This window comes from Apostichopus japonicus, chromosome 6 (genome assembly GCF_037975245.1).
Source record: "Apostichopus japonicus isolate 1M-3 chromosome 6, ASM3797524v1, whole genome shotgun sequence".
Classification (NCBI taxonomy): Eukaryota; Metazoa; Echinodermata; class Holothuroidea; order Aspidochirotida; family Stichopodidae; genus Apostichopus; species Apostichopus japonicus.
The window spans coordinates 8,613,623-8,634,836 of NC_092566.1; the positions used below are offsets into that span (position 1 = coordinate 8,613,623).

Consider the following 21,214-nt stretch of genomic DNA (forward strand, 5'->3'; position numbering starts at 1 on the left):
CTGTACGCTCTGTGCCAACCTGTGGTGGCGCTCTGCTTTATAGTGTCGAAAGCGCCCCTACAGACCATTCTTGCCCCCTCTGACCAATACCCCTAGCTCTGCCACTGGCTAAGGTACAATCTTTTGTCTGTGAGATGCGGACGTTAAGCGGCTTTCCAGGACCCAGGAAATGGTCATCTGATGTAAACCAGTGATACTCCATGATAGTCTCATGGATAGGTTTTAAATGAGCTTCTGTTGGCTTTGTACAACCAGGCTTGCAAAATTCTTCTAAAAATACCAATTTACTGAACTTATCTGTAGGGAAACTCATCTGAAACCAGCCCATCCAAGAACACCCTTGATTTTACGCAGTCATATTGTGGAAGTTTCTTTCGCCAAAGACTTAACTTTTTATTTCAATTTTTTACTTCTCTGTTTTGCAGTGTTCGGCTACCTGTGGCGAGGGGACTCAGACCAGATCGGTCAAATGTCAAAGACCCAAAGGCCAGGAACCTCAGTTTAAATGTTACTATAGTAAACCTGTTGCAAGAAGAACTTGTGATATACCTGCTTGTCCAGTAGTAGGTAAATATAACACTTTTACTTGATCTCCTTCATTTTGTGTAAAAGTAAGTTGGCCTGACATTTCGATCCTAGCAGGATCTACTTCAGAGGCTAAGTGACAAGTAACAGTAACAGAAGGGACAAAAGGTTAATGAGCAAGGTGAACACAAAGAGATAGATGTAAGGGGATTAGTAGACAAGGGATGGAGAGAAGAAAGCAACAGGGGAAGAGGAGAGGTAGGAGATAAACAGTGGAGGGACAAAGAGAGGATTAAGGGAACGGGGTAGGGAATATTACTGAAGGACAAAGACAGAAAGGTGTGGAGAAAAAAAGGGTGGAAGAGAGCTGTGAGAAGAGGAGTGATGGGGTGGGGGGGAACAAGGGGAGATGGAGGGGGGACTCATTTTCACTCTCAACCGGTGAGTGTTGATTGTGTTTCAGCCAGAAGGCAGTCAACTTTGGCTTTCATTCTTACCGTTGGTGTAGAGATGGAATCATACTGGATTAAACAATATATTCATTATGCTATTCTGACAGCTTTCACCATATCAAAATATGAATTGAGCCAAAAGTTTAATATAGCTTTCATCCGAAGAAAGAAAAAAAGTCACTCACACCCTTTTCAATCCCTAATTTACATTCAAAAGCGAAAATACGTAAATTTTTTCGACTTTTTTCCTTATTACTTGAAAATGACACCGGGACTTTGATATATTCCAGCAAATGAAGTGAATTGTTGCAGAATTAAAGAAATATAACGTCTACTGTAATTGTTGAAAGAAAATGAAAATAGCTGGTATAAACCGCCTTTGATGAAGATTTCATTTACAGTTGGTCTGCCTTATGAAAGATCAAACAACACTTTAGACCACATATATTTCCCTAATTCAGACCAGAGGAGCTCAACATACTTGACTTGATATATGCATCTTCAGTTGGTATTTGCTATCACCTTTGTTAATATGAGTTACAAACAATACCGTTGCCACAGCCTACATATGCATGGAGACACGATGATGTGTGTCAATGCAGGCCCTCGATTGGGATGTTGCCACGGTTGCGTGGCTGCCTCCTAATTCTATGAGTAACCATCAAATATAGAGCAGGCTTGATATCAGCACAGTGTTCATCCATGAACATTACATAGATAGGTCACCTTTCAAATAAGCTTTTGTTGGTTTCCTACACTCTTGACTAAACCATAACATTAAATGTCTTTTTACAGTTGGGGAGCAAAGCTTGAACATTGGAACATTTGTCATCATCATCATCATGCAAAAAACAAAATATGGATGAAGTATATTGCAGGTAATTTTGGACAAAGCATTTTTGACACTAACAGATTGTTCATCCTCTCTTCCACTTCATTGTAGAAGGAGTTGGCTGCGTTCCAAATTCAGGGAGCGTCTGCAAACCCAAGAACTACAAGAAGTTTTGTGGGGTTCCAGGATACGATGATTTCTGCTGCGCCACCTGTGAGGAGCAGCAAGCAATAGTCGAAGCAGCCAAGGCTACGAAAGGTCGTCGGGGAAGGGGGAACGCTGCTAACAGAGAATCACCAATCACACCTTCCTCGATGCCCGTCGTCCAAGAGGTGCCGGCCCAAGGTGTGGAAGAGCATAATTAAAGAAAAAACACTGAAACCGATGAACCGCTTGCCTCAAAGAGAGGAAATGCTGCTTTGCTCCTTCTGGTATCCAGAGGGTTAAACTTCCTGAACTGTTGGCAATAGTATCGGTAAAATGCCTAGTGAAAGAATGTTCAGAAAATAATCCTTTCGATATATGTAGTGGGCTATATTCTCCCCTCAAAGAGACAATGCACCTGCACGGGTTGTTGCGTTTTCCCTCTGCGGAATCCAGAAACAGGTGGACGGAAGGTTTCCGCTTAGGATCGTCACTAAAGTACAGATCATGCTGATGGACAAATACTCAAAACTATATGCATTTTCCCTCTTTTTGAGCTGTGAGTTAGCATGTGAAATGTTGTAAATAAATGTCAAGGTTATCTGTTGAAGGAAAGAAAATTTTGTAATAAACGAAGACATTTTCATGGCCTTTTATACACTTTTTGTTATCACAATTTAAGAGCACAATTTGTGGTATATTTATCAATATATATATATATCTATATATATATATAAGTATTTTTCACTCTATGTGTTTGGAGTATATATGTTGGCTGTTTTATATACAAAAGTTCCAACATTTGTGTATTTAATTCTCAAAAAAAAATGGCTGTTTTCTCGATAAAGTTGTTGTAGCTAGTTTAAGTTTTCTCCTTTCCCTATCCCTGCCCCCTCCCCCCCCCATCCACCAAATAAAACATGTGCACACACACCCTCTATGTCTTTGTATTAATAGTTTCTTTTGTGGTATTATCTGGAGAATTGGAAAAAGAGGGTGTCATGTTGGATATTTTTATGAAAAAGTACCAGAGGTCTTTAAAACAACACCAGGTACCAAAGCCATGTATTTATTTATACTGGGTGTCAACTTGATTGACAATGGATAAGAGAAAGAAGTTATCACTTAGGGAGTGTTAGCTCAGTGGTTAACGCCGGTGCCTTTCAATCATAAGGTCCCGAGTTCGAGTCACTCCAAGATTAATGTTTGTCGTCCAGTTACAGACTTGTTGACAATTCATAATCATGGACGTTAAAATATGAATCTAAGAGACTGACTTTGGTCAGCTTGCGGCTTTGATAAGCCAATGATGGCTTCTTGGCGAGTTCCTGCTTGCCGGAGGATCTAAAAACATACATACATCACTGGCACTCCCAATATCAGTCTATATTTATAGGTTAGGTAGCATTATTCCTGTCATGTTAACATTTTGTATTTAACAATGGAACAAAACTTGATGTATCAGTTTCATTGCTTGGAATTCAAGTTTATCAAATCATTTTTACTGATTTTTTAAAAAAAATTTTTATCTTAACTGAAATTTTGGTTAATATGTTTCTGTGATTTGGTGTAGTTACCTCTGCAGTTTGACTCAAAATTGTTATGATTATGTTTTTTGTTTTGTGATATTTTCTCCATCTATATGTTGATAATGAATATTTGCTGAATTTGTAATTAGTCAAAAATAATACTTCTTCGAATTGCGATGAATTTTTTTTTTTTAAGAAATAAAAAAGCAATGGATAAATTTTAGTATTATCTGAAAATATTGAAGAATTTCACCGTGTGTATCTGCTGCCTCAGATGTTTTACTCTTTTTTTCCCTTTTTTTCCCTCCTTCTTTTAGGGGTTTGATATATATTATAAAATAAATGTAAATAGTTGCTTCACATTTCCTATAAACACATATAGTTGTTAATTGATAAATGTATGGTTGGTACAGAATAATGATGTCAAAATGGAAACATGGAAACATTAATTTACGGTAGGTCTTTGGGTCAACGTTAATTGATATGCAGTAGTAATAATTTTGAGATTCGATTAGAATTGATACAATACATTGATGTTGAAATACATGGAGGTACTAGGAATGTTCAGTTTTTGGTCAGTGTTAATTGATTTGCAGTTTTTAATGTTGTGATTCAGTGAGACCCTTACACAGTAAAATAATGTTGAAATACAAATTGAAGGAGATACTCATGAATATTTATTCTGTCATTGTTAATTGATATGCAGTTTATAATTTTGTGATTCAATTAGAATTGATACAGTACCATGATGTTGAAATTCATGGAGATACTCATGAATATTAATTCTGTCAATGTTTATTGATTTGCAGTTTATAATTTTGTGATTCAGTTACAATTGATACAGTACATTAATGTTGAAATACATGGAGATACTCATATTTATTAATTCTGTCAATGTTAATTGATATGCTGTTTATATTTTGTGATTCAATTAGAATTGATACAGTACATTGATGTTGAAATACATGGAGATACTTATGAATATTAATTCTGTCAATGTTAATTGATTTGCAGTTTATAATTTTGTGATTCAGTGAGAATTGATACAGTACATTGATGTTGAAATACATGGAGATACTCATGAATATTAATTCTGTCAATGTTAATTGATATGCAGTTTATAATTTTGTGATTCAATTAGAATTGATACAGTACATTGATGTTGAAATACATGGAGATACTTATGAATATTAATTCTGTCAATGTTAATTGACTTACAGTTTATAATTTTGTGATTCAATTAGAATTGATACAGTACATTGATGTTGAAATAATGGAGATACTCATGAATATTAATTAGAATTGATACAGTCAGTACGTTATGTTGAAATACATGGAGAAACTTATGAATATTAATTCTGTCAAATGTTAATCGATTTGTAGTTTATAATTTTGTGATTCAATTAGAATTGATACAGTCAGTACGTTGATGTTGAAATACATGGAGATACTCATGAATATTAACTCTGTCAATGTTTATTGATATGCAGTTTATAATTTTGTGATTCAATTAGAATTGATACAGTCAGTACGTTGATGTTGAAATACATGGAAATACTCATGAATATTAATTCTGTCAATGTTTATTGATTTGCAGTTTATAATTTTGTGATTCAGTTAGAATTGATACATTAATGTTGAAATACATGGAGATACTATTAATTCTGTCAATGTTTATTGATATGCTGTTTATAATTTTGTGATTCAGTTAGAATTGATACAGTACATTAATGTTGAAATACATGGAGATACTCATATATATTAATTCTGTCAATGTTAATTGATATGCAGTTTATAATTTTGTGATATAATTAGAATTGATACAGTCAGTACGTTGATGTTGAAATACATGGAGAAACTTATGAATATTAATTCTGTCAATGTTAATTGATTTGCAGTTTATAATTTTGTGATTCAGTTAGAATTGATACAGTACATTGATGTTGAAATACATGGGGAAATTTAATATCATAGACCTAATTAGAGATTGTTTGCATGGGACACTGTCATAATCACCTGGCTATAGCAGTCTTGATGTAAGACACTGGGTTGAGAGTTGATCAAGTAATTTGGTGTTCCCGTCCAGGCCCCACCTTGGAGCTGTTTCTTGGAAAGTATCAGTTGCACTAGTATAGCAAGCTTTACAGGAATTTTCTTTCTGTGCTTGAGGATTTAAAATGTACTCTCTTTCTTTGACCCTATAAAAGGCCCAAAGTAATGCAAACAACAAATTGGTTGGTTTCAGGTAAATCGTGCTAGGTTTCAATGCACACCAGAGTTTATAACGCTCCGGTGGTGGTTTGGCACTGCTTGTGGCCTAGGATCTCGTGACTTTTCTCCCTTGATGTCGCAAAAGAGCCCGGAGGATGCGAAGAGGGTCTGTCAAATATAGAACAAAAGCGTCTAGATGGCGTGCGTGAATCCTTGCCTTTGGAAAGAGGGTCGAAACACTTCCCTTATGAACAACATGTGTGCAGCCTGATATCCTAATATTGAATGTACGTAAGTATTTCAATACAGACTGATATTGAGTTTTAACCTAGCGCCATCATTTATAGAAAGGGACTAGCAAAGTTGAAAATTGGACATATTTTCACTGAAAGAAATATATAGAAGACACGAAAGTTTTATGTACTGTCAGATCATGTGTTGTCAGATTGTTGTACTCCGGATATATCTTCCAGTTATGTGTCAGTATAGGTTACTCAGCTTGGTAAGTGTCGTGCGCAAAGGGGCGCACGGAGGAGGCATGGCCCCAGCTCATATCGTTAGTCTAAGGAAAATGGTTCAGTCGGGGATATTTTGCCTTCAATCTGAGAAGAATTGGACCACTACTACAGGTGCAACAGAATGCACTATTTGGCTTATTAATTTTATTTTTTTCTGGTGGATAGGACTCCTACCCCCTCCTCCGCAGACTGGGGTAGCATTCAATGACCCCACGGCAGACCAAGCCCCCCCCCCCTTATCATAAAATACTTCACTCTAAGCTGGTCCTCCGATAAAGATTCAGGTCTCTACCTTAATCAGTCGGGTGTATTTTTGAGTATCTGACCAATTCGAGAATTTACAAGTCGTAATGTTAAAATATCAAAGACCTAGTTTTGCAACTACTAATTCACGGTTAAAGTATTTCTTGTTTCGATATTCTGCAAAAGAAAGTATTTTGCGGTTTCAGTTGTTGGGACGGGAAGCTTACGAGGAGGATCGCGTAACTTTACATTTACTCTTCAAATACATAATTAAAATTTTGAAATCAAATTAAATTTGAGAAGTTTCTACATTTTGTTAGCACACTATCGTATTACGTCAGTATGTCAGCATATAACCGGCGTCTCATTGTCATGTTTTTGTGCTCCGAATAAATCTATAATGTTTCCAGTTATGTGCCAGTATATTACACGGCTCAGTGGTAACAGTGTCGTGCGAAACTGAGGGGCGGGAAGAGAATGAAACTTGTTCAGCACAAAGGAATTTTTGGCACAGTCATGGAAGAGTACTACGGTTGTCGCCCCCACCCCCTTGCCTTTTTCACCAAGTAACCGGCGTCTCATTTGACGTAATTAGCTTATTTGAAAACTTAACGGTATCAGACTTTACCATAGATCACGTACATGCATTAAGTGCATCACATTAATTAGTTGATTCTGTCGATGTTAATCACGCTAACTTTTTCTGCAGTAATAAATTGATAAATCTCGCTCTCTCACTAGCACACAGGGACATACGGATGTAGTTAAAGTAGTATGCATTGGATACGATGTAGATACGGAGAATACACGACCGCCCCCCATCCCCCATCCAAAGGCGCTTTAATTGGCAGGATTAAAGGACTATTGATATAAGGCGAACGAAATTGGGTAAAAAAGCTTAATATTCAGGAATTTCACCTAACTTTGACAATATTAATGTTATCTGCCTAAGTATCTATTTAACTACGAATATAGAATAATGTAATTACGTAATTTCCTTTCTTTGTCACAAGTTCACACAATGTCCGACTGTTAATTTTTTTTTTCAAGATTGGGGGATGGGGGGCGTTGAGGCATCTCCACACACCCGCTTTGTTTGAGTCTGCTTTTACCAAATACGGCATACTATTTGTAGATGTATATACAACGTTGTGACATGCTAAGCAGGGGCGGATCCAGGATTTTGAGAAAGGGAGGGGGGCCGACATCCCGATGGTAGCACTTTAGTGATCTGCGCCCTGGGGGAGGGGTCTAGGGGGAGGGGTTGTCCCCCTCCCCCTTGGAAATTTTTGGTTAATTGTGAGTGCTTAGATGCAAAATGGTGAAACATTTCGCCAAAAACTAGAAAAACCAGAAACGTTGCAGACACGCTTTTTTTGTGCACATATTTTTTCTCGATAGACACATATTTAACAACGTTCAACAGTGCATGTACAATGGATACACTATTATTGCGTCGATTCGTTTTTTTTTTCTTTTGCGCGAAAATTATGACACCAGATTCAACCCAAGAAAAAACATAAAACAAGATATATTCAATGAGATAATTATGATATACTTATTAATGAAAGGGGGGTGTAGGCGGTTTTACACTATCTAACGCAACGTAGTCGCCAAGAACCTGAAATATTTTTAAGGGAGGGCCCGATAATAAGCGGAAACGGATCACCGACCGAAAAAGATCGGAATTTGTGGACTATTTCTTGCTTCCTATTGTATTAAAACAGAGCACCTATGTGAAAGAAACAAATCACATTCTGAAAATTGTGGAAGCCACCCCGTTACCAAAAGCAGCAGTACTTGCTACACTCGATGTCGTCGCCATGTATACCAATACTCCCCAAGAGGAGGCATTAGATATATGTCAAGAAGTCTATGAAAAGGCGGGAAAAATGCGAATATGGAATAAATAAAATATCTTCCATATCCTTGCGCAAACTGATTGAACTTATTTTTAACAAGAAACTGTTTCGAGTTCAATAACCAATTCTATCTACAAAAGATCGGTTGCGCCATGGCGGTAGCCAAGCCTCTCCGGAAATCTGTGATATCGTCATGCATAGACTGGAAAACCAGATTTTACCGCCAGATAATAAAATCTTAAAATGGCTCCGCTATATAGGGATGAAATTCTATTGCTTTACGACGGTTCACCTCAGGAACTTGAACAACTAGTAAACAGGTTGAATGAAATTCACCGCTTCTTAAAGTTTACGGTAGAAATATTACACACCGAGGTGACATACCTAGACTTGAAAATCTTCAAAGGTCCAAGGTTTGAAACCAATGGGTTATTAGACACCAAAGTCTACACCAAACCCACGGAAACCTTCCAATACCTCGACAGAAACTCTGCACACCCACTTGCCACTTTTAATGGCTTCATTAAACGGGAAGTCTTACGATACGCACGTCTATGTAACAATGAGACTGTTTTTTAACAGAAAAAGAATGCGTTCACAGAGAAACTGTTACTCCGTAACTATAAGAAAGAGGAAATTGCCTCAGCCACGAAAGGCATAAAATTTGAAAACCGTGGGCAATACCTCACTACAAAACCTAAACAAAAGGAACCACCAATGGTGTTCAAGCTTACCTATACACCCCATATCAAAACCACACATTTGAAAAAGTGTACTTTTGAAACATTGACACTTAATCTCGCAAGGACAGGGGCGTAGCGAAGGTTTTTTTGTTGGGGGGATGTGGGAGATTTGATTTGCCGACGGATCTGGAAGTGGTGACTGAAATGGGGGAGGGGTCTAAGGGGAAGTCTTTGGAAAATTTTTAGTTTTTAAACGTTTTTAGATGCAATCTGGTGCATATTTTAAGTCCAATTTGGCACCGAAGAATTTCCATTTCGATATTATTTTTATGGCAGTCGGCAGAAGAAGAATTAATTGGGACCAATTATCGAACTGTGTTTTCTCTTTCACCAATGGTTGAAATAGTGAAACTTCGTGATGAAAATGTTCAGAAAACTTTCCGGTAATGAGAAATAACAACATTCATTGATATACAAGCGAGAAACGTTAAAAATTGTGTACAATTCGTGAGCCGTTTCCACGGAGAACGAATGACATCTGCGATGACGTCATTCTGAACAGAGGATAATAACAACACGTTGTCACACGACAGCACGACTCATGGGCTGCGGCCTATACGGAAGCCTTTAATTCCATTTCTTTCACCGAGTTGCCGGCGATTCTGGCACTCGTCTAGCTGAGCCTGGCTACAGTAGCTATACTGACGGCCGTGACATTATCAGTTATTTGCCGAGAGGTTTATAACTTGCAGGCGTCGGGTGATTGGATTGGTGAATGAGTTTATCAGAAGAACTGGAAAATCGAAATAACCGATAAAGAAGCTCCCGTTCTCCTTTTCTCTATTCAGCTTTCCTTCTTTCTTCACCTTTTCTCCCGTTTCGCCGACAGACCCAAAATTTGCCGACAGCGACCAAATTATTGGGGTGTGTGACACCTCCACACCCCCCGCTCGCTACGCCCCTGCACGCGGAATTATCCAAACTGTTTCCAAAAGAACCGATTCTAGCTTACAAAAGGGCCCAAAATCTCAAAGATTTACTTGTTAACTCAAGGTTTCATACTAACGAAGAATCAGCTGACTCTCAAGGTTCACACGAAGCTCTTTTAGATGCTCTTATAGCTGCACTATGAGTCCATAAAAACTCGTGCACAGAAAATAGATGCATGTTGAGAACGAGACGCCCAGGCCGAATATAAAATATTCGAAGGCTACTACTGATGAAGCTCCTCCTATAAAGTTTGAGAGCAGAAACCGGTCTAGTTGGTCATAAGAACCTACACTAGTCTCTCCTACTATTAACAGTACACTCAATTCACCTAATAGGTGCAATTATGTTTCACCACGAGGAGCGTGCTATAAGTTCATGTTCCTCGGGCCCTCCCTTAAAAATACTTCAGGTTCTTGGCGACTACGTTGCGTTAGATAGTGTGAAACCGCCTACACCCCCTTTCATTCAGATAATTATGATATACTTGCTAACTGTGCATTGATTTCCCTGACAGTAATAGTCAGCACTATAGTACTGAGCCGTATCTAATTAATACGTGATGTCGCGTAGGCCTGATAATTGCCTTAGTTTCAAATTTGGAATAAAAACGATCGCGTTTCAGGGAAGAGCAGCTGGATATATATTAGGCTTTTCTTTCACCAAGTTATGCCTATTAGGAATTTGAAGTACTCCCACATTAAAAAAAAAAACGCAACTGATTTCCAAAAAGGGGGGACCGGGGCCGGGTCGGCCCCCCTGGATCCGCCCCTGCTAAGCACACAACACACTGCCCTTTACACTCCTACGAACTGAGTGACCGTGCTGGTTTATATTTTCATATAACCAACGCCGTTGGTTGTAGCCTATATGAAAAAAAGAAACCAGCTTATTATATTATTGAAACATATCATTCCAACGAAACACTTCATCGGTGATAGGTCAATATCGTAACTTCATCACCAGCCTTGGCTTTACCGTTGTTATTTGAGAACAATTAGCCTATATCACATTTAAAAAAATGATACATGTATCTATAGATGAATACATAGATTAAGATCAATTATAAAAAAACTAATAATGAATCAAAAAGCTTACTAATATTCGCACGGAGGGAAGAGTTTCCACAACTATGTGGTAGGTCTATGATTTGAACATTCCAAACCACGGTGCACGTAAGGACATGGATCCTATGGGAAGTGTATTGCAATGGAGACCTCTTTTGGGGAATCCCCGTATTGAAAAATAATCTAATGATATCATCACGTGCTTCAAAAGTTCAACTTTTCTACGTACCACCTACTAAGCTGTGAAGACGTCGCTGAGCACATAACCAGTACAGTCACTACGCAAAAAACTGCTACGATTCATGAAGCATCATATTACAGGTAATTCAAAACGTTAGGCCTTGGCGGTGCTATAGTGTAATAGTATGCTTTACAGCAAGGTTACAGCACCACATCCTTATTATTTAGAAATGTATACTCATTTTGAACGAGCCTTATTTATCCGATTACAAGTTGGCCTTGCCAATTAGTTACAGTAGTGTAAACTGTAACTTCTGCTTACGCCTAGGCCTATATGCAGTATAACGCATCTAGGTCTTCATTCAGCTACGTACATTTCCAGTGATCTCGCTTTTTGGTCAAAATCTCAGCGAATTGGAAGAAATGCTCACATACGTTACGAAATTGCCATAAGGACGTATTCACATCAGGAAATTTGGAAACTATACCAGCAGAAAGTTCAAAGTAAGAGTAGGCCAAGGCCTAAGTTAAATCTACCACTAGATTGGAAAAGCTGCACTGTTGATTGTCAACAACTGATTATAAAAAGAAAAAAGTCACAAAATGACTCATCTAAACCAGAAACAGGTATGCCAGATAATCAAATATGGCCACCGTTGGTCAAAATTGTTAAACTATTTATTACCAATCTGCATGAAATTTACCTCACTGAGACACTTCTGAGTCATCTTGTGTATTCATTTAGAATGTCTGAGAACAATTAAGAGAGTAATTAAGACCTTCAGGAAAGTCGTTTTGAAAACTTCGACCAATTATAGCGTGCTATAATTTGGGACCTATACAGACTACCTTTAACAGCCCAAGTCCTCATTTTGCTGCCCTAAACTCAGTGTCTTCACAATTATCCCCCACATACATAGTGTTAAGAGTTGCATTTTAGAGACTCTTCAAGTCAAGGTGACTTGACTTACATTATAACTTAAATTAATCAGGGACTTGAAAGTAATTCCAAGTAAAATGTGTAGATTGAATTAGGTAACCCTGATGTGGAAGAAACTAGACATAGGTAATCAGGGACATTATAGGGTGTGGCTCTGTGGTCTTCAATGTGGACTCACAAGAAGAATGCTATTTCTGCCTGTAGCAAACCTAATACTGCTAATTTGGTCTGTTCTTCCCACTCCCCAACCTAATCATCCACAAGAGTTTTGTGAGCTTCTAAAGAAGCATATTGAACTCTTCTCAGACAAAGATTCAGGTATCAAGGGGTAAACGGCTTCCCTAAAACTTAAACCTTTGTATCAAAAGTGTAGGGAAGTTCCGTATTACATTGTTGGCAAAGTGGAACAAGAGTATTAGGTTTAGTGAATGGGCGTGTCCTACCGTAAATATGTACCTAAAGCAAATGGATCTGTCTGTGGGAACTACAAATAGGTAAATAATCTGTTTGAGCAAGATGGATATAATCTTCCAAATGTACAAGACTTTCTTTGCTAATTTGGTGCAGGAAGGTTCTCAACCTGCAAGGAGTGTATTCTGTTATTGATTTGGCATACATGTGCATCCAATCAATTGTTTCTAGACCAATTAGAATCGGCACAGTTGCTAATTTTATATACCCATTAGGATTTATTAGTCCCCAAACATCTTTGCTTTGGTGTGAAAACATCCCCGGAGCTGTTCCAGTCCACTGTGGATAAAATACTGAATAGTATATTCCCAATGTATTTTGCTATGTAGACAATATTCTAGAAGCGAAAAACAGTATCATTTTAATGTTCTGAAGCTTCTTTGTGAGCGACTTGATAGGTTTAATGTGTGCTTAAATGCCGGCAAGTGTCATTGCTACATATCAGGAGTAAAATATTTCGGGCAGAGTTTCAGTGGCAAAGGCATTAAACCCTTGCAAGGCAAAATAGAGGCAATTAGGCATGCGCCAATACCCAGTAATACCTTCGAGCTAAAGTCTTTTTTGGGGAATGATAAATAATAAATAATAATTATAATAAATGAACTTATATAGCGCTAAAATCTACGAAGTATTCAATAGCGCTGTACAACCCTAATAGAATACTATGGTAAGTTAGTCTAAAATTTAGCTTAAAAAATCCATCCATTGTATGCTTTTGCTTGAGCATAAATCCGAATGGAATTGGACCGATGATTGTCAGGAAGCGTTTATGTATGCAAAGCGAGTACTTACAGATTACAAAGTTATAGCTCATTGCGATCCCTCAAAAGCGTATGCAAGTCAATATGGATTAGGTGCGGGTTATCAGTCATAGATTTGTGATGGTTCTGAGCGCCCTATCGCCTATGCTTCTCGTACACTTTAATTTTGGCAGGTTATCAGTATGATACAGTCTATCGCACTTCTGCCCAAGCGCAAATGCAGATCTAGTTAAGTACATTGCCAATTGATACAGCGCAGCTCGAATGAAAAAGTCGATACGGATTTTGAGCTATGCATTTAATACTGGAGTTGGTCAGCTTCTTGTTACTGCAATCAGATCGAGCAGGCCACTAAAGAGATGTGGTCTTGTTCAAAGTATTTTGAATGAACTTTGTCAGGATGGCCAAAGCATTGTACTCACATTCAGGGATGTGCTTACACTGGGCGGCTGGGCCCAGCAGTTCTGAATGCTGCCCAGCAGAAACAGTATTTTAAACATTTCCGCCCGGCACTTTGTTGATGATAATTTAACAAATTTTACCATAACCAAAATCTGGGAGAAAACATGTCACAGAATAGGAAAAATAGCACTACCTAAGCATACTTCATGTGCAAAATTTGTCCAGTGGGGAGGGGGTACCCCACTCATGGGATCCCTCTCTTAGGGTGTGGATCACACTACCGCACAATCTGCCCGGCACTCAAATATTCCTGAGCACATCCCTGCACATTGGACATGGTCATTTAATAGAAGATGGTTGAGTAATGTGGAGTAAAGGGGTTATTATTCCTCAGGCATTTCTAAAACATATATTAAGTGAATTAGATGACTGTCATCCTGGGATGTCCCGTATGAAATCCTTTAGGGAGATCATTTGTCTGGTGGCCAGGGATGGATGGGGCTATAGAAGATCTGGTTCTGTTTGTTCAAGTGAGCAAAACACTCCCAAGAAAACCAAGAGGAGTGTTAGCTCAGTGGTTAATGCCGGTGCCTTTCAATCATACTAGGTCCCAAGTTCGAGTCACTCCCAGATTAATGTATGTCGTCCAGTTACAGAGTTGTTGACAATTCACAATTCATCATGGACGTTAAATATGAATCTAAGAGACTGACTTCGGTCAGCTTGCGGCTTTGATAAGCCAATGAGGCTTCTTCGCGAGTTCCTGCTTGCAGGAGGATCTAAAATACATACATATACAAAACCCTCTTTAATATTCTGTGGCCCTGGCTACTGAACCATGGCAAAGAGTTCACCTAGGTTACTCAGAAAAGAAATGGACAGCAATATTTGTTACTGGTTGACAGTCATTTAAAATGGCTTGAAGTTTTCCCTATGACAAGTACTACAACTTCAGCTACTATTTCTCGTTTATGAACCGTTTTTGCCCAATTTGGACGCCATATGCAAGTGGTAACCCATAACGGTCCACAGTTTATAGCCGAAGAGTTTAAACATATTCTTAGAAATAACTCCATTGAACACACTTTGACTCCTCCCTATCACCCTTCTACTAGCTACGTCCTGGCAGAAAACACATGTCCAGACATTCAAGAGAATGTTGAAGAAATCCGAGAGAAAAGTTTTGAAGCTTACAGCATTTATAGGTTTCTCATATTCTGTTTAAGTATAGGGACATTCCACATACAACGATTGGCAAGACACCAGCAGAGCTCTTCTTAAAGAGAGCTCCCCGAACTCAACTTTCTCTTGTAAAACTGTCCACTAAAAACAGTCAGTTGAACAATGTCAGACTACATCTAAGTTTTATCATGATGGCGTTAAAGGGTGTAAAGACTCGCTCAAAAAGACACGTCTAAAGCCGGTAATCTGACCTAGTTTTGGATGAGGTGTAACAGAAGTGTTAGACACCACCGTCGATCCCAGAAAATACACACACAGCTTGCTACCGTCGGTAATTAGACACTCTAGCGTGTACAGTCAGTACATACAGCTGCGGTCAATACCCACAGCACAGTGTATAAACAATACAGCGATGAAAATCTCAGGTCCAGCTAAAGATAACAAGGTATCACGTTTCATTACTGTCTGCATTTTGTAGCGACACGAACAAAACGTCACTTGCAAGCAACAGAAAGTTAACTTTTTCAGATGGCCACACAAGGTTTTGGGGCGAGTCTTCTATGCCTTTAACCCAAGAATGAGTTCCTATGATCTCTATCAGTCAGTACGAGTGCGACATCCAAGAGGGGGCCAAAGAGAAGTGGAGACCTGGGACAATACTGGGTAATGTGCCAGACAATTTAACCTCATACATTTGAAGGGTCGTTACTCATTTCTCAAAAATGAAAAAAGGGGTAGATGTTCAACCTGGACTGATAGTAATGCTTTTTTTTTTTTTTTTGCTTTTTTTTCAGATTCAACGTTGTGCCTAAAGTCAGGCTTAAGCTTGAAAGCTGCAGGATTAAAAACTTTACCAAATTTCATGGTTTTCGTAAAAAAAAAATTAATCTGAAGTCGTGAGCACCTAAGAAAGCATGTAATTCCTGTACACTGATGTGCACTAGATGTACTCATAATCATTATATTACAATCATATGCACAGTGTCAGTGATCTACACACTACAATATTCATGGCAATGATCAAAATCAAAGGAAATTCCTGTGAAAGAGATATATTATATAGTATCTAGTTTTTGAGCTGATATTTTTATACTCAATATAGTATATCATTAGATGTAATTGCTAGACATAAGATTTCATTACAAACTGAGATTTTTTTGTTTTTGTTTTTTTGTTAACACCTGAATTTTTTTAAAAATATATATGTACTACAACTACTGTAATCTGTATGTGAAGCATTGTGTAGAATACATGATATATAATGCAGTAAACCCTTCACTTCCTGTCGATCATTTGATACACAACAGAATTTACATAACAACAGCCTACCCTTATATACCTTGAAAGTGATTTTAATATTCATTGTTTGAATTGAAACAACTTTTGGATTCAAAACTGATACGTATGTACAGTAGCTATACTTCCTTGTTTTTCAGTTCAGATATAGGGCAGCATGTGATGTATATATAATTAACTTTAATAAGCCAACTATACCATTGCTGTACAGAACTTTAATTGATTTGTGAGTTATATGTTGTTATAGCTTCTTTTACTGTACAGGCTTATCCATGTGCAGATCCAACGTCCTATAGAACATGTTCACTGTGGAGAAAGGAAGCTCTTGTTGCCATGAGTGGGATTAGACAGTATCTGTGTGAATTATTCAATCTTGGCAGTGGCGGAGCATCCATATACAGTCAGATGGGGCGGATGCCCCCCCCCCCCCCGACGGACTCAAATGGACAGCTGGCGCCCTTTTCAGCTTTTTACCACTTTTACCTATTCGCGATTATTGACATTTTTATTGTGCTCTCAAATACCTATTGACATTAGTCACATTTTTTCTGACAAAATGGCAATGACATCTATTTATTCTTCGTTTATAGATTTGCAAATTAGCAAGGCCCCGGAAAGGGTAATTTCCGGCGATCTAGGGAGTATCTTTACTCAAAAAATTTCTGTACGCTCCGCGCCCGCCTGTGGTGGCGCTCCGCTTAGATAGTGTCAAAAGCGCCCCTACAGACCATTCTTGCCCCCCCCTGACCAATGCCCCTAGCTCTGCCACTGAATCTTGGGATCCCTGCATGCAACTCAAGATGGAGAGAAATTTGTTTTATCAACTTTCTTTCTTCCTTCCTTTTTTTTCTGTCTGTTTGTCAACTGCCTACTGCAGTACATTGCAATCTTGTTTGTTGTCATAACTCAACGAGAGTGATGTTGTTTGGTACTTAGGGTCCCCGAGAGCCAGGTCGGGCCCTGGGACAATTATGGGCCCCTTTAGTAACTCTTGATTTTATTTTCCTAAAAGTAAAGATATATATATGATGACAATGAGAAGAGATTTATTCCCACATTTCCAATTGACCCCTCATTAACCCTGGGCCCCAGGACTGTAGCACCCTCTGACCATCCCCATCATCAGGGCCTTGATGGCCTAGGTTCCACCTGTGTATCTTTTATGACAGACTTTGTGACAGTGTTTGTGGATATCCGAAGTATGGATAGGTGTACGTTGGTTCAGGGAGCAATTTTGTGTAAAGATCACTGCACTTTAAAGGCATTGAAGACTCGCCCCAAAAGTTAACTTTCCGTTGCTTGCAAGGGAAGTATTCTTCTTGTCGCTACAAAAACCAGACAGTAATGAAACGTGAAAACTTGTTATCTTTTATCTAGACATGAGATGTCCATCGATGCAATGAACACTGTGTTGTGGGTATTGATCGTAGCTGTATGTATTGTCTAATTACCGACGGTAGCAAGCTGTGTGTGTATTTTCTGGGATCGATGGTGGTGTCTAACACTTCTGTTACACCTCAGTCGAAACTAGGTCAGATTACCGGCATGAGACGTTTCTTTGTGCGCGAGTCTTCACACCCTTTAAATCTAAAGCAGTGACCATTTTGCAAGGCAATACTGGATAAATTATTCCCTATGGATATTCCGATTTGTGAGGAACTGATTTGGACACATGTATACATGTACAGGTAGCTAAATATAAAACATTTTGTTTCTTTGTTTCCATTTTTCTTTTCCTCGGGGAGTGGCTCTGCTAGTTAATTAAGCCTATACTGAGGATTTGTAGATCACTTCCCTTCTCATTGTACAACGACTATTGTTAATTAGTATTTACTCTGTCATTATTTAAATATTTGTACACTGAGGAAAAACATATAAATGAAACGAAAGCTTGCTTACATACATGTGCTGGGTTTGATTTTTTTGATACAGAATAAGTAACAATAGTAAAAGAAGAAAGGACAAAGATAACATTAAAAATATTATCTAAAACAGCTAGGTGAGCAATAAATGAATCTCGTGGACCTCGGGGAAATTTTGCAGTTTATCCATTATCCGGTTTGTAATGTTTCCAGTAAGGTTAGGATACATGAAAATACCTTTTTCCTTGAAATATGTTGCAGTTGATGTCAGGCATGCCTGACAAAACACTGTGTCGTCTTTGAGGGTATTGTTTCACTGAAGTTTTCAATATCTTTGATAAGGTGAGTTTGTGAATCACTTTTTCAATGTGGTTTGATACTTGTAACAACAACAGTAGGTTGGTCGAATTATTCCTAACAATGCAAACGAAACTTCCTGTTTCACAGGAAGACATGGTATAGTGGTGTTGTCTCAATCCGGTTACAGAGTAATAAGTTTACCACTGCACTTTTAATTTATAATCACTAAGCCATTCATTTGACTTGTTTGAAAAATCTAACTCTTTCTTACAATTTTTTTTAGAGATTCATTGAAAAGACCTAAAATTTGCGGATAATATTACTTGGCAGACTGTGGAACATGGATTCAGAGAGTGACAGGTCCGAGCACACGCCACTCGTCGGCCGCAAAAATGTGGATCGCCGTCATCATGCCAGTACCAGTAGTGGTGTGGTTACTGCTGTGGAAGATGTTAGTGTAAGTACAAACATGGCCTGGAACTGTGTGTATATCCACCTTGAAACCCCATCAGTGCCACTGGTTGGATCACTGCTCAGTCAGTAACAAGTTCATCCCTGGTCCAATCTGTTGCCCCTGCCCCAATCCCTGTCCTATATACTTCACATAGTTTAGGGACTCATTTCTCAGTTTTTGAAAAGCAATAATGGCTGATGTTGTGAGAGTAGTCATAACCAATTTTCTTTAAAATTAGGATGCATTCTACCAGGGAATAGCAGCACCCTGCATTAAAAATTTTATGAAATACCTTGCAGTCATTTGGCCCTGGGTAATTTATTAATACTTTACATCCCCTAAAAGCAAATTTGGAACCCTCCAAGATCAAAACAATATATCCAAATCATTTTAAGTATTTCTGTCAATGTGCAAATGTCACATCATACATGTTTGCTTGGGAGTTAATATGGTACAAACTGTGACAATGTCAATTATCCAGTATCTTTTAATTTAATGCAATGTAGGAATTGTTTGCATATTTCATCAGGATGCATGTTTTTAATTTGTTTTTATTATTGTCATCTTTAATGAGGGTAGTCCTGCTCAGTGCAGAAGCACTGCTTTCCAGAGGTATTATAGGCATAGATAATATAGATAATGTAGGCCTACATGTATTCTTCTTTCGTTACGTACTCTAAAATTAGTTTTCCTCTGCAATATCCTTTTATTAAGGTAACTACTGTAAGTCTGTTTATTATTTTCTTTAAGAAGGTAATCTAGGGTTTTTCGTTATGCATGAAATTTATAAAACTATCTTCATCATGCATGTATACGTACATAAATACACACATAGACACGTACATACATACACACATACACACACACGCATACATGTTTGTATTTCATTTAGACCAAGGACCCCATTGTATTTTTCATTGTTCAAATCCACGTACCCTAACCTTAACAATACCCCATACAATAGAATTCTTCCGAGGATGTGGTGATTCTTTAGAAATCACAACCGAGGACCTGAAATTCTTTTGTTCAAGTCCTCAGTCAGAATACAAAACAAACGCATACACGCACACATACATACAATTTGAGTGAACTTGAATATCGAAGTCTAGAACTTTAGTCTGGAAAAGTAAGGGAAAAAAATCCTATCTTGAAAGCTTCTTCTTGAGATTAAAGGCATAAATCAAACTGTAGTGAAAAATTATGGCTACAGTATGTTATGTTTGGGAGATGCCATTGCTCTTTGAATGTACCCCTCACCAAACATTAGTGCTATAGTTACAATTGTAAGGCATTAGCTTAACATAGTTAGCCTATTAAACAGTAGTTCATTATTTAGTGTGTATATATAGGCATCATAGTAAACCGTAAGAACCAGGTTTAGTCTTGAAAATGTCTGGAATTTCAAATTTGTTTAAAAGTGTGGGTACCATGATACACAGCAAAATACTTTTGTGCTGTTGTAGTGCGTGGACAGGTGACTTAAAAACCCAAACGGTAGGTACCAAAGATGCTTTTGAAGTCACTACTGTGTAGAAAATATGTACACAAGATTTTCGAAACTGTGTTAGTTACAAACATACATGGTTCAGTGAAATTGTTTTTGCTTGTGAAAGTTAGGAGCCATGTGAAACTGAACATCAGCTAGACTTTTCAAAATTCCATCAGGCGATATTAATGTCTGTCTGATTGATTAGCTCATTATGTGAATCAGGAAGCAGTTTTATTCAAACTGTTTCATGGTGAACTTGACAGTGTAAAGACTTTATGATATGCTGTATGTGGTAATTATTGAATTTATTATGAGTAATTTAATTGATTATGTTCGTAAAATTGCAAGTCAGCTTAAAGTGAAGTCTATGTTTCTGCAAGTTTTTTATTTGAAATGACTGAAGGAAATGACAAGTTTTCTTCAATTTTAATTGATCTTCCATACTGTATATGTGTGGATGTTGCACCATCACAGGATTTAGTGTGTAAAAATATGTAAATGTATGTCATTGAGTGACAAAATACATATAATCTGCTTAAAATATTTGAAGAACAAAAATGGTATTTCCTTACTTAATAAAAAGGCAGTTTTATAGCTTAAAGGCATTGGAGACTCGCCCCAAACAGCGTGCCGCCATCTTTTAAAAAGTTAACTTTCCGTTGCTTGCAAGTGAAGTTTTTCTCATGTATTCAAAATGCAGACAGTAAATGTAGCGTGATACCTTGTTATCTTTAGCTGGACCTGAGATGCCCATCGCTGTATCGTGTATACACTGTGCTGTGGGTATTGACCGCAGCTGTATACATGTACTGACTGTACACGCC

General features: G+C 38.0%; 2 protein-coding genes across 9 annotated transcripts in view; both read left to right on the plus strand.

The window, feature by feature from the left end:
- LOC139968875 (A disintegrin and metalloproteinase with thrombospondin motifs 3-like) overlaps nucleotides 1-5,348 on the plus strand; it is an 84,698-nt gene extending 79,350 nt beyond the window's left edge. For all 6 annotated transcript variants that reach the window (XM_071973474.1, XM_071973476.1, XM_071973473.1 and 3 more), the window contains 2 exons: nucleotides 426-567; nucleotides 1,921-5,348. In XM_071973474.1, the coding sequence (XP_071829575.1) occupies nucleotides 426-567; nucleotides 1,921-2,174 (396 nt within the window). In that variant the 3' untranslated portion in view covers nucleotides 2,175-5,348. The remainder of the gene's footprint in view (nucleotides 1-425; nucleotides 568-1,920) is intronic.
- A 5,833-nt stretch (nucleotides 5,349-11,181) lies between these two features.
- Nucleotides 11,182-21,214, plus strand: part of LOC139968862 (solute carrier family 15 member 4-like) — a 29,157-nt gene continuing 19,124 nt past the window's right edge. Inside the window, exons 1-2 of one of the 3 annotated variants that reach the window (XM_071973439.1) lie at nucleotides 11,182-11,374; nucleotides 18,731-18,904. In XM_071973439.1, the coding sequence (XP_071829540.1) occupies nucleotides 18,788-18,904 (117 nt within the window). In that variant the 5' untranslated portion in view covers nucleotides 11,182-11,374; nucleotides 18,731-18,787. Of the gene's footprint in view, nucleotides 11,375-11,396; nucleotides 11,738-15,535; nucleotides 15,653-18,730; nucleotides 18,905-21,214 lie in introns of those variants that run through there. The other 2 variants (XM_071973441.1, XM_071973442.1) reach the window with 2 other exon arrangements.